We start from the raw sequence: 12033 nt of genomic DNA, 5'->3' as shown, positions 1-12033 counted from the left end.
TCCACACTGGCAGAGACTTTGCAAGGCCCCCAGTCATGTGTTCTTCACCCCCCAATACTCCTAACCACAGCTGCTCCCTGCTGTTTCTCCCAGGAATCTCCCCAGTCTGAACACTGGCTGCTCCAGATGGCTGCCTCCCCTCCTCCCAGACCCTTCTCTGACCAACCATGATAACTATAGCCACTCTTCCTCTTTAGCATTTACTGCTGTTTCATCTCTTGGGCAATGCGTCCATTTTTTTTAAAGATTTTTTTAATTTTATTTTTATTGGGAAGTCAAGATACAGAGAGGAAGATGTTCCATCTGTTGATTCATTACCCATGTGGCCACAATGGCCAGAGCTGCGTTGATCCGAAGCCAGGAGCCTGGAGACCCCTCAGGGTCTCCCATGCAAGTGCAGAGTCCCAAGGCCTTGGGCCATCCTTTACTGCTTTCCCAGGCCACAAGCAGGGAGCTGGATGGGAAGTGGAGCCACTGGGATTAGAACTTGCACCTATATGGAAGCCTGGCGTGTACAAAACAAGGACTCTAATCGCTAGACTACTGCACCTAGCCCATGCCTATTTGTTTTTAAAATTATTAGGTGGCTTGGCACAATAGTTCAACGACTAAATCTTAACCTTGCAAGCTTGCAAGTGCCAGGATCCCATGTGGCAGCTGGTTTCTATACTAGCTGCTCCTTTTTTTTCTTTTTCTTTTCTTTTTTTTTTTTTTTGGAAAGACAGATATAAAGAGAGAAGAAAATATATAAAAGATCCTCCATCTGCTGGTTTGCTCCCTAAATGGCTGCAATGGCTGGAACTGAGCTGATTACAAAGCCAGGAACCAGAAGCCTCCTTTGGGTCTCTCATATGGGTGCAGGGTCTCAAGGCTTTGGGCCATCCTCTACTGCTTCCTCAGGCCACAAGCAGGGAGCAGGATGAGAAGTGAAGTGGGCTGGGAAAGCAGTAGAGGATGGCCCAAAGCCTTGTGCCCCTGTACCCACGTGGGAGACCTGGATGGAGCTCCTGGCTCCAACACCTCAGGTTCAGCTACGGCAGCCATTTGGGGAGTGAACTAATGGATGAAAGATCTGTCTTTCCTTCTCTCCATAAATCTGACGTGCCTTTCCAATAGAAATAAACATATGTATATATTTGAAAAGCAGAGAGACAGAGAAGCCCCAACTTTTAACTCACTCCCTGAATGCCTAAGTTAGGCCAAGAGCCAGCGCCACGATTTCAATCTATGCCTCCCACATGGGAGGAATGCCACTACTTGAGCTATTATCACTGCCCCCCAGGGACGGCCTTGACAGCTTTCAGGAACCAGAGCTGGGAGTTGAACCTAGGCACTGTGCTGCAAGGTGTTGGTGTCTTCCTCACTAGGCTAAACACCTGTGCCAACAGAGCTGTCTCTCCAGCAGATCCTGAACTCCAGGAGGGCAGACATTTGTTGCACTGTGCTTCTTGTCATACCCTCACGGCCTAGAGACAAAGCAGAGTCAACAAATGAGCTCCCTGCTGCCAGCCTGGGTGAGGTTGCTGCCACACACAGTCCTCTGTCTACCCTGAGGTCACAGGGGACAACACTGTACTAGAGCCGCAGTGGGCTCTGTCCCAGCTCTCAGCCTCTGGCCAGCTTCTCCTCCTCTGGGAGCCTCAGTCCTCTCTCCCCACCCAGTAGGATAAAGACACTGGTTTGGATCCTTTGGCTTTGGCTGTGTTGGAACTCCAAGGTCAGGGTAGAAGGGACTTGGGTGTGGACAGGGAATTTACAAAGGCAGGACATGGGGGCACCTGGTAGTGCAAGCAAGAAACCTCATGCCTGAATGCCTCTGCCCTGGGTGGTGGGATTTGAGTGGGAGAGTGGTAGTCTGTAGGAAGGTAAAACACAAAACTGAGCTTTCTCCAAAAATATATTCATATTTTAATCATTCCCTGAAGTTCAATGCAGGAAGCTTCTGGAACAGAGGGCCATACCCTCTGATATCAGAGGTCAGCCGTGTGTTAGCAAGCCGGTCATTGGAAGAGGAGGCCAGCAACCATCAGGCAGGAGAATGTAGGGACCAGCAGAGTGGGCAGGGACAAAGGCAGCAGCCGTCCTGGCGCCCCAGATGTGCGTACCTCGCGGTCCCCCAGTTTCTGCAGGGGCCTGACGTTGTCAGTCATGTTGTATTGCCGTAGTTCATCATAGAACAGATTCGTGGAGAATGCCAGGATCTGTGGGAGGGGCAAGACTCAGCAGAGGGAACCAGGTGGCACTGCCCTCCTGCTGTGTGACCTTGGGCGAGGCAGCTCCCTTCCCTGAACCCTCAATGAAGAAGAGCTGCCTACTCTTAATTCATACTTGCAAGGGCCTGGAACTGCTGTTTCTACAGCCATCACAGCATGTCTCAAATGCAGGCAGATAGGGGATGGGGACATGTTGGGCCCCACCCTCCAAGAGTGTTTGATTCAGTTTCAATAAGTTGATCCCTCCTGGCTTCCTGTAGTCTCCCCAGGAGGAAGCCAAGTATGCTGAATGAAAGACTACTTCCTTCTGCTGCTGTGGCCAGCCCCATGCCCTCCCCTGCTTGCCACTTCTCCCCAGCACACTAGCTGTCAGTCCTTGCGTGGCTATAGCCAGGAAACAGCCCAAGCTCTCCTTGCTCCTGAGTGAATGTGTCTGCACAGAATGGCTCCTGGGGCCCCCAATCCTATGTCAGGGGACCCTTGGTGGCAAACAGCACAACAATTTTCTGGGGTAGCCAGAAAGGGAAAAGGCTGTACCCAGCATTGGGCTCCCCATACCTGGTCTTTGTGGAGGCTGATGGGCTTCTGGAACACAGTCCAGACCACGTTCTCCGTGCAGTTTGGCGTGGTGAGGGAGCCATAGTAGCGAAAATAGATCTCGAGCTCGTCCTTCTCGGGGAGCAGGTCCCACAGGCTCAGTTCCACTGTGGCATTGGTGCCTGCCATGGGGACAAGGAGGACACTGTTGAGGTAGGAGTACAGGCAGAGCCCCCTTGGGGAGCCCTAGGACCCCATACCCTGCCTCTTAGGAAGAAGCTGCCTGACCACTCTCACCCATTGTGTGTTGCACTCACCAGGGGTGGAAACATTAGACAGAATATTCACCAGGAGATTGAAGCCCTCATTCACTGTGGGTCCCTCCTGGAATGGGAAGGAAGGGGCTTGTGAGGGAACAGAGGGAGCTGTGGCAACATCTCCCTCCCAGTTCATTCTCCTGACTTGGGGAGGAACACAACAGGAAGCTTCTGGAATTGAGGCTCCAGGCTCTCCCACCTAGCCTTGGGGTGCACAGCTACCAGGAAACAGGAAGGAAGTTAGGGCCTCACAAGCCCCTCCCATCTTGGGAATCAAGCCACAGCCCCTTGGAGCCTAGCTGGCCTAGGACATGGAGTGGGAAGCTTACCTCCACCAGGAAGGCCAGCACCGCTGTATCATCTGAGTCCGAGTTGTTACTCCTTGAGGTCTGTTTCTGGTGGACCACGTGCATCTGGTGGGAGCAGGAAGAAGAGATGGGACATATGAGGGTGTGAGTGTCTGGACCAGCCTTCTCGCACCATACGGGTACAGAGCCGGAGGGGGCCAAGGCCCTAGTTAGGAACGGGACCCTCACCTCCATGGCAAAGCGCTCCCCATTCAGGCTGTGCTCAGAGCCGCCATCATTCCCCGAGGACCAGTGCAGGTGCAGCTGCGTGGCTTGGTACCTGGCATCCAGTCCTCCTCCTTCAATGAAGGGCTGTCCTTCCAGTGACACCATCACTGTGGGGACAGGAAAAGAAACCTTTGCACCAGTTTCCTCCAGTTCCTCCTCCTCTGGCACCACCCAGACAGGACCTTTATCCCTGCTCCCATGCCTAAGGGTTCCAGTCCTCGACCTACAGGGATGGGCTGGTGGGACTGCAGCTCAGCCTTCACACTGCCTCCCTCTCTCCTGTATACCCTCCACAGTCCCAGCTGCAACCGTGCAGCTCCCACTTTTGCAGAATCCTGCTGTCCCCAGGATGGTAGCCGTACAGGGACACTCCCCTGGGCCCAGCTCCAGCCTTTCTTTCTGTCCTCCATCCGCCACAAGGAACTACTCCTCCTGGCAGTTCCCTGAGCATGCCAGGCTGCTTCATGCCTCCATGCCTTTGTAAAGGTTGTTCCTGCTTCCTGGAACGGCCTGGCCTCCCCTACAGGTCACACCTTGAGAGTTCCCTCCTCCTTGGCGTCTCCTCAATAATGGTGGGGAAGCCCTGCCCAAGTCCTCCATCAAGCCTGCTGCGACCCACCAGAGTGCCCGTTGTTTGTCACCGGCCATGCATTCTTCTGGTCGTAACCATGGAATTCGAATGGTTTCAAATTGTGGTCCAACTCTGCCTTGGCGGTGACAATGTTGATGGGGGACTGGTGGCTCTCCTGGCAGAATCCCTCCCATTCATCTGGGCCTGAGTAAAGAGGGGTGCTTAGAGTCAGGGCACCTGGCATGGAGATGTAAGCTGGGATTGGCTGGGAGGCTGCATGGTGGGGACATTCGGAGCTCACAAGCCTGTCCTCACCCACCCTGGGGCCTCCCGCTTCATCCTCCAGTGACTTTGACGTGAGACAGGGCAGGAAAGAGGCCAGCTCACAAGTGGTTGTGAACTCCAGGTAGGGGCAACCTCATCAATGCAGAAGTCCAGCTCTGAGCCCCGTGGGGCTTGCTGGCTTCCTTGGACAGCCTGAAGTATGAAAGAGATGGATGGGAGCGGGTTTGAGAGCTGTGGCTTGCGAGCCCTGGGAAAGGTTTCTGGGGAAGACTGCTTCCCACAGGGTACATCAAGCATTAGCAGAGGACTAAGGGATGGGGAGAGGTTCTGAGCCAAGATTGGCAGCAAGTTAGCAGCTGAAACACAGCAGAGTTGCATTTGAACAGGACCCTGCTCTGCAAGGGCGGGACCAATTCTCCACCTTTTCAGCTGCAAATACCAAATGCCAGATGGGAGTCTCTCTCTCTCTCTCTCTCTCTCTCTCTCTCTCTCTCTCTCTCTCTCAATCTCAAATGAAGACAGGGGTTGTAGGTGTTAGGGACTGGGGGCCACCACCACCTCCCACCCACCCAACCAGCTGTACTCACCCAAGCAGGAACTGTAATCAGCTTGAATCGTGTAGCACCAGTGTAACTCTGTGGAAGAGAGGGTATGAGCATGCAGGGCATGGGGCGGAGTCCCGGTGGGTGCAGATTGACACAACATGTGTTAGCTGTGTATGGGCATGTGCGTGTGTGAGTGAGTGCTCAGGCATGGCTCAGGATGTTTCCTACTGTCCAAGTCCCTTGGGTCAGGTGCAGTTAGCTTCCTGAGAGCGCAGGACTGAGGATCCAGGCAAAGTAGACTTGATAAGAAAACCTAGGATGGTTCCCTCCCCCATGGCTCCTGGTTTGCTGCCCCTGGGACAAAGCAGCCACCCACCCACCAAGGTCTCTGTGGGACCCTCAGCTCCAAGGCTGCAGTAGTCTGACATGGTCTCCATCCTTTGGTCAACTGCCTCCCCTGTTTCCCTCTACTCCCCACCCCCCTCCAAATCTGAAGGGAGAGGAAGATTACCCCAGCCCATCCTCCTGGGGTGCCTGGTCACCTTCCCAGGGCTGATGGGAGCAGGGCAGAGGAGTTTAGGCTGCCCTTCCCCGGAGCAGCCCACTCCCCACCCCTAAGCCCCATTCTTGCCTGAATTTGCACTCAGCATTGCAGAAAAAGGCTGTACCACAAATGTCCCCACCCGGGTCCTGAAAACTAATAAAAGAAAGTGTGCAGGGCAGAGGGAGCCATAGGCAACTCTCTATGCTTCCTGCTCTCTTCTGTGAACCCCAAACTGCTCTGAGTCTGTTAATTAAAAATCAATTCAACACCAAAAGAACAAACAAAAAAGCAAGCAGTTGCAGCAGCAGAATGAACAAAGCATTTTATCCAGGGCTTGAGATTCTGCTGATCCACTTAGGATACAGGCAAGTCCCCTGATCTCCATAACCTCAATTTCATTATCTTTAAAATGGGACCCACCTCATGGAAACATAAGGAGTAAATGACAGGTGGCAGTGAGTGTTCCAGGCAGACTGGTGCCCAGAAAATTCCTGGGATGCAGCCTTGCAGTCCCCAGCCCCCTCTCTCTGGTGTTCGCCTGTGGGTGAGCAGATGGCTGCAGCCTTGCAGGGGCAGACATGGGAGCATCATGCAATGAGCTGGAAAGAACTCAGGAATGAGGAAATTCCTAAGAAAAGCACCACTCCCAGCGCAGCTGCAGCCTGGGCTGAGCGCATGCATGGCTCCCTGCTTGCCTGGGCGCCCCCAGCCCAGACTCCAGAACAGCTCTGGAGTCTGGGCTGGGGGGAAGGGGCCCTGGAATGCAGACAGGTTGGGGGAAGGAGCCAGGGAAATGCTGGGATGTGGGTAATCGAGTGGGGGAGGGTCCTAGACCCGGAAAATCAGCCCCCCTGCTGCGGAGCCTTTGTCAGGCTTCCCAGGGACAATTCATCCCCTGAAACTCAGCAGCTGGAGGCCAGCAGTGCCCCGAAGCAGCCATTTCCCATCCAGGCCCCTCCCCTTAGGGGGCAGAGACCCCTACTTGGGCTCTGCTGCCTGCTCATCTCCATTTTCTTCCTCCCCGTGTTCCCCTTCAGACAGAAGATGCTGCTGCCCACTTCCCTGCGCCAGGGACTGGGGAGATGATGGATGGGAGGGAGGTCACTTGCATAGGACAGCATCCCTGCTGTGGCCCTCTTCCCACAGAGGCCCTGAGGGCTGCAGGCCCCTCCTCTGGACTCTTGCAGAAGTCTCCAGCAGAGCTGCTGGAGCCAGCTCCCCAGGGGCCCATCTGGTCCAGATTGAGCTTTACCTAGGAATTTGCTCTTCCCTAGCTCTTGCTGCAGGTCCTGGGTTTGTAGTGGTGACCTCTGATCCACTGTCTTAATCACAGAGACTTTTGACCTGCTTGGCTGAATGCACTTGTAACTACCCTCTTCAGGAGCCAGGAAAACACAGTGATGATGAGGCCAAACCCAAAGCTGAGGTCTCTGTCCGTGCCACGAGGGTGGGGTGCTGCCGGCCCCGTCAGGAAGTGCCAGGGGCCCCCTTATACCAGCAGTCCACTCTCCTGGGCTGCAGCTAACAACTGAACTGCAGAGAGAGGGAATGTGGCTACCCAAGGGCTTGGCTCAAAGCTCCAGAATCCTAAAACCCACTGCCTGCCAGCGAGCCCCCTCCCAAGTCCCCATCAATGGCCTTTCCACCCCCCACACTCCCTTAAGAGATGGCAGAAGTTGTTCTCTCCCCCATGGACCTTGCTCACCCCGCCCGCCCGCCCCGAGGGAAGGGGGATCCTTAAAGCCAGCTCAGCGAAACCCAGTGTGTTCTGGGCAAAGTCTCAGCATGCCGGGCCAGGGGTCTGGGGTTCCAGAGGGGCCAAATCCTCTTTCTTCCCCCTCTGGGGTGGGGAGTAGATGCTGAACATGTGGACTTCCCTGTGCAGCCTCATCCCACTCCAACCCTGGCAGGATGAACTGGAGGATGAAGACAGGTTACAGGCAGAAAACCCTGGCACTAAGGAGAGCCCAGCTTGTGTGAGGGAGTCCACCCAGCTGGACTCCCGTCCGGCCATCTGGCCCAGGGTGCCTGGTGGGGCCTCACGCAGTACGCGCGTGGGGAGCAACTGCAGAGGCCAGGTAGGCACCGCACCGCAGGAAGCTCTGACGGGCCTTATCGCATTCCAATCTCTAACACAACACCTGCAGTCGGAACCACTATTCCTTTTTATAGATAAGAAAACAGATCAAGTGGCGGCAGCCTGGCAATGTGTTCACAGCCGCTCAGGTTTTACTTGTCTTTAGAAATCACTGTCAGAAGAAGATTCTGCCCTTTCTCACTCCTACTTCCCTAGGGAAGGACCCCTCACCTCCCCAAAGTGTCTCCCCACCACCTAGGGTATCCTTACCCCCTCAATCCCCACCTGCAAGGACATAACACTTAACTTGGAAGGGGCGGTTTGGGCCGTAAGGACCCTGAACCTAGGAGGATGAGTGGATGGGGGACTGGCAGATGGGGCGCTCCTAGGTAGCGCTGTGGGGCCACAGAGAAGGGGCCCAGCCGCGGCGAGTGCCTTGGGCTCATCATCAAATATTAACACATCTCTCCTGCCACCTCCCACCTGGACGAATAATTAAGAGCTCTGGCCTCACCATTAATCTTTAAACGAAAATCACCCCGTCCGGAAACACTGGCTCAGGTGGGACTTCGGGTCTCCGTCGCCCCCTGCCAGGCTCCTAATCCAGTGTTGGGGCACTGGAACGGCAAGGGGAGCGTGCAACCCTCGGAGGCAACCAGGACCACATCGCACCCCACTGCTGCCTACGCTCCGAGCGGGGGGCAACACGCCGCACGGAGCTGGGGCAGGACGGACGGCCACCCACGGACCGGACCAGGGTGAGAAAAAGAGGCGTGGGTCGAGGCGGGCCAGGGCTTTGTAAGCCTTGCCACTGACTCCCGCGCTCTCTCCGCCGGCCACCGCGCAGCGCCACACACACCGCGGCCCGCACCCGCCGGCGGGCGCGCCGAGTGCGCCCCAGAGTTCGCGCAACCCCCCGGCCCCGCTGCCCGAGCCGCCCGCATCTTAAGAGCAGTTGCCGGCCGCCGAGCCTCGGCTGGGACACCGGGGAAGGGGAGTAGGGGGTGCCTCTGAGGTGTACCTGGGGCAGAAACCTGGGTGCTCACCTTCGCCTTCGCCTCCGCCTTCGCCTTCGCCTCCGCCTTCGCCTTCGCTTCCTTCATCTTGGCCGACCAGCGGTCGGACCGCGCTGAGGGCCAGGAGCGCAAGCAGCAGCTGCTGCATGGTGCAAAGAAGCCACCCAGGGGAGGGTCGCGCGCCGAAGATGCCGCGGGGACTGTGGCTATCATGCCGGCCCGGGGTTTTATAGCGGAGCCTGGGGTGAGAGCGAGCCCCGACAGCGGACCGGGGAGGCAGCTCCTCCCCCTGGCGGGGCCTCCTCTCCCTCCCTGCGTCCAGTCCCTGATCGGAAACTGTCGCGCTCCCCCGTCCCCTCCCTGCCCGGCCCCCTCATCCACCTTGCAGCCCCTCCACCCACAGAGTAGTCTGGCCCCACCTTAAGGAACAGGCAGCGACAGCATCAAAGTACTTGCACGGGGATGAGCGCCCTTGATCCCTGATTTTCATCATCGTTTTGGCGCCAACATACTGTGCAGGGATCTTGAAATGGGTCCTCTCGACGGCCCAGGTCGGCGTGCGGTAGAAATCGCCCCAGAGCGCCAAGTGCGCCAGGGCCTGCGCACTGCTTGCCAGAAGGAGGGCTCGGGTGTTTGTCTCACACTGAGATTGCTCCTTTTCTAGGACTCATCTCTTCTTCCATTTCCTCCCAAGCTGCTGCCAAACTGGCTTGGGTCTTACTTCAACATGGAGCAAAACTGCCCTGTATGGTGGGGAGGGGGAGAAGGGAGTGCCTGTGACGGCCCGAGCCCAGCCCGGGCAGACTAACATGGAGGTGGGTATTGTAAGGGGCTCAGTGGGAGAGAACAGATGGGGTCAGAAGGGAGGGGCCTGGTTGTGCAGAGGCCACCCCAAACCCCAGAGATGAGAGTAGCCTGGAATAGAAACAGATCCCCAGTTCTCCCACCTGCCAGGATCTCCAAGAAATCTGCTCAAAGGAAAGCTCCTTGCTCGGTTGTCCCAGGAAGCTGCCTCCTCTTGCCTGGTCTCTTGGCTGTGGTTCCTGCTCTTCTGCAGGTACAGTGTGTCCTATAGGGGAGAAGGTTCTCCCGCAGGAATTTGGGGAGCGCTAACTGGGGTGGGGAAGAGAGAGGAGGATGGTCCCAGCCATGAACCCCAGCCCCTCTCCAAACAGGAAGCCCCCCACGTTTTTGATCCAGCCACATCCTCATCCGCTGCCAATCTTTCAGCTCCTACCTGCCTTTGAACCCAGGTTAGCGACTTTTGAAAGGGAATGGTCTCCCCCAGAACCATCCAGGCCCAGGGGATTCCTCCTTGGTCAGCACTGCCCCCCTTCCCCTGCTGGCCCAGGATCACACAACCTGGCCAGAGAGCTTTGATCCTACAGAGGCAGGGTGTGTGGGGGGTGCCCATACTATTTTAGAAAAAACTCAGGCCGTCCCCCAGCTGGAGACTGAGACAGTGGGGGGAGAGATTCTGCACTCTTTCCTACTTTTTCTGGTGAGTGCTTGTGTTCTTAGGATTGTAAAAATGTCTCTTTGGGGCCTTGAGGGATGGAGCAGGGAGGAAGCAAATCTGTGACCCCAGGCCAGCCCCCTGAGCAGAAGGGGAAGAGAGGAGGGTTGGCAGAGATATTGGGGATCCTGGGTGTGCTTGGGGAGACAGGGATGGAGATGTAGGTGCTGTGGGAACCCCCTGAATGGACAGGTGCTGGCCTGTAGCTTCCTCCAGGATGCATAGTGGGACTGCAAGGACAGGGTCACACAGAGGCAGGGTGGGAGATGTCCCTCCACACTTCTTGTCTTCACATTCCCAGGCTTATCTCCCAGCCACCAGCCCAGCTGCAGGCTTGCCATAAACCAGTCACCTGGGACACTGTCCAGGCTGCTTGGAGCCCAGTGTCCTTGCGGGAGGCAAGCCTGATTGGGAATCATTAATGCAGTGATAGATGCTCAGATATCCTGGTGATAGATGCTAGATGCCAGTCTAGCAGCCCTAGCTGCAGCAGCCTCCTTCCTCTTCTTCCTTGGCACCAAGTCCCCTGTGCACAGGGTCCTGAGTTCAAGTCTTGGCTATTCCTCTGACTCAGGGATGACCTTAGGCCACTTTGTTACTTCTCTCTGACCGCAGCTTCCTCATTTATACAGCCAGGGTGATCACCTCTACCCTGTTGACTTCTGCCATGAAATAGTTGTTAGGAACCTGCTGTGTGCCAGAGCGGCCCAGCATGGACTTTCACAACCCTATATCTGATGCTGGTGGGCATAGCCTGTGGCCCACGCAAAGATGAACCCATAGGCCCAACCAGAATGGGAGCAGGATGGGGGGGGCAGTGGGGAAGTTGAAGCGCTTTGGAGTCATACTTTTCTGGCTCCACCCACATGCTCTGTGCTATTGGCCCAGCCTCAATTTCTCTTATCAGTGGGTGGGAATTACATTGTTATCTCTCGGCATGGGGATTCATTGAGCTAAGGTCTGAGGGTGGCTGGCTCACAGCTTGGAATCACAGCACATGTGACCATGATCTCTAAACAGATTCCTTACCTGGATTAAATCTGACCCTTGACAGGAGTAAATATGAAAGTAAACCTTAACCTTGGCAGGCGGAGGGTGAAATTGGGTGGGAGGAGCCCTGGACATTATGGCTGGTAAGGGAGCCTCAGCTGCATGGCCTGACCACGTGAGATTTTGAGTGAGTCTTAGTGGGACCCTGACAGGCCAGGGCAGAGTGAAAGGAGGCTGTGGTGAGCAGGAGGGTTGATCTCTAGATAGAAAGCTGATGTGCCTTATGCTCAGAATGGCAGGCAGAATGTGAAGTGGGAGAGCAGAACAGGCTTTGGGGCCACATTGTGCTGGGTTCATGGCCCAACCCAAAACCTGCCCTTCACCTCTCTCCACCTTTGACCTCTCTGTCCTGGTGGAGGAAATGGGGACAAAGACAGCACTTTTCTTACCCAGGAATGGTTAGTGCTCAATTAGTGCTGGGCAAAGGGCCTGCTGGACAGCCCACCCCTTGCTAAGTGCTCAATAAAGCCAGCCACGTGCTTCCCACAAGGACAATCATCACTCTGGGCACAGAATATTGCAGTGACCCAGAGGAGTGGCCCGGCCACCTGGGGGAGGTGAGACAGAGCAGCCTTACAGGAGAAGTAGGGGTTGACCAAAAGGGGGAGGAGAGGGGCAAGCCTTGTGGCCTAAGGGCTAAACCATCTCCTGTACCTGCCATGTCCCAAGTTGGAGTGCCTGGGATCAAGCCCTGCCTCTTCTTCTTGGGAGAAAACAGATGGTGGCCCAAGTACTTGGATCCTTACCACCTACGTGGGAAATCCTGATGGAATTCCTGGCTTCAGCC

General features: G+C 55.9%; 1 protein-coding gene across 1 annotated transcript; it reads right to left on the bottom strand.

Moving 5' to 3' along the window:
* Positions 1–1922: 1922 nt before the first annotated feature.
* CA4 (carbonic anhydrase 4) lies at positions 1923–9173 on the bottom strand. The gene is made up of 9 exons (XM_041000925.1): positions 9100–9173; positions 8753–8919; positions 5086–5133; positions 4262–4417; positions 3604–3749; positions 3397–3480; positions 3068–3134; positions 2772–2932; positions 1923–2201 (listed from the first exon to the last, which is right to left on the bottom strand). The coding sequence occupies exons 1-9, from the start codon at positions 9171–9173 to the stop codon at positions 2001–2003; spliced, it is 1104 nt and encodes a 367-aa protein (XP_040856859.1). The 3' UTR covers positions 1923–2000.
* Positions 9174–12033: the final 2860 nt, after the last annotated feature.

This window comes from Ochotona curzoniae, unplaced genomic scaffold, assembly GCF_017591425.1.
Source record: "Ochotona curzoniae isolate NIBS_2020 unplaced genomic scaffold, NIBS_Ocur_1.0 scaffold_2453, whole genome shotgun sequence".
In the NCBI taxonomy this organism is placed as follows: domain Eukaryota; kingdom Metazoa; phylum Chordata; class Mammalia; order Lagomorpha; family Ochotonidae; genus Ochotona; species Ochotona curzoniae.
The sequence above is the reverse complement of the archived record's forward strand: the minus strand, read 5'-3'. Positions and strand labels throughout refer to the sequence as shown.

What these genes read in the sequence shown, in the direction of transcription:
- CA4 (XM_041000925.1), bottom strand. Translation starts at nt 9,173, where the DNA reads ATGATGAAAATCAGGGATCAAGGGCGCTCATCCCCGTGCAAGTACTTT. An exon ending in GTCGCTGCCTGTTCCTTAAG is followed by an intron (nt 8,920 to 9,099) that starts GTGGGGCCAGAC and finishes CTCTCACCCCAG; the next exon opens with GCTCCGCTATAAAACCCCGG. An exon ending in TGCTGGCCTTCCTGGTGGAG is followed by an intron (nt 3,135 to 3,396) that starts GTAAGCTTCCCA and finishes TTCCCATTCCAG; the next exon opens with GAGGGACCCACAGTGAATGA.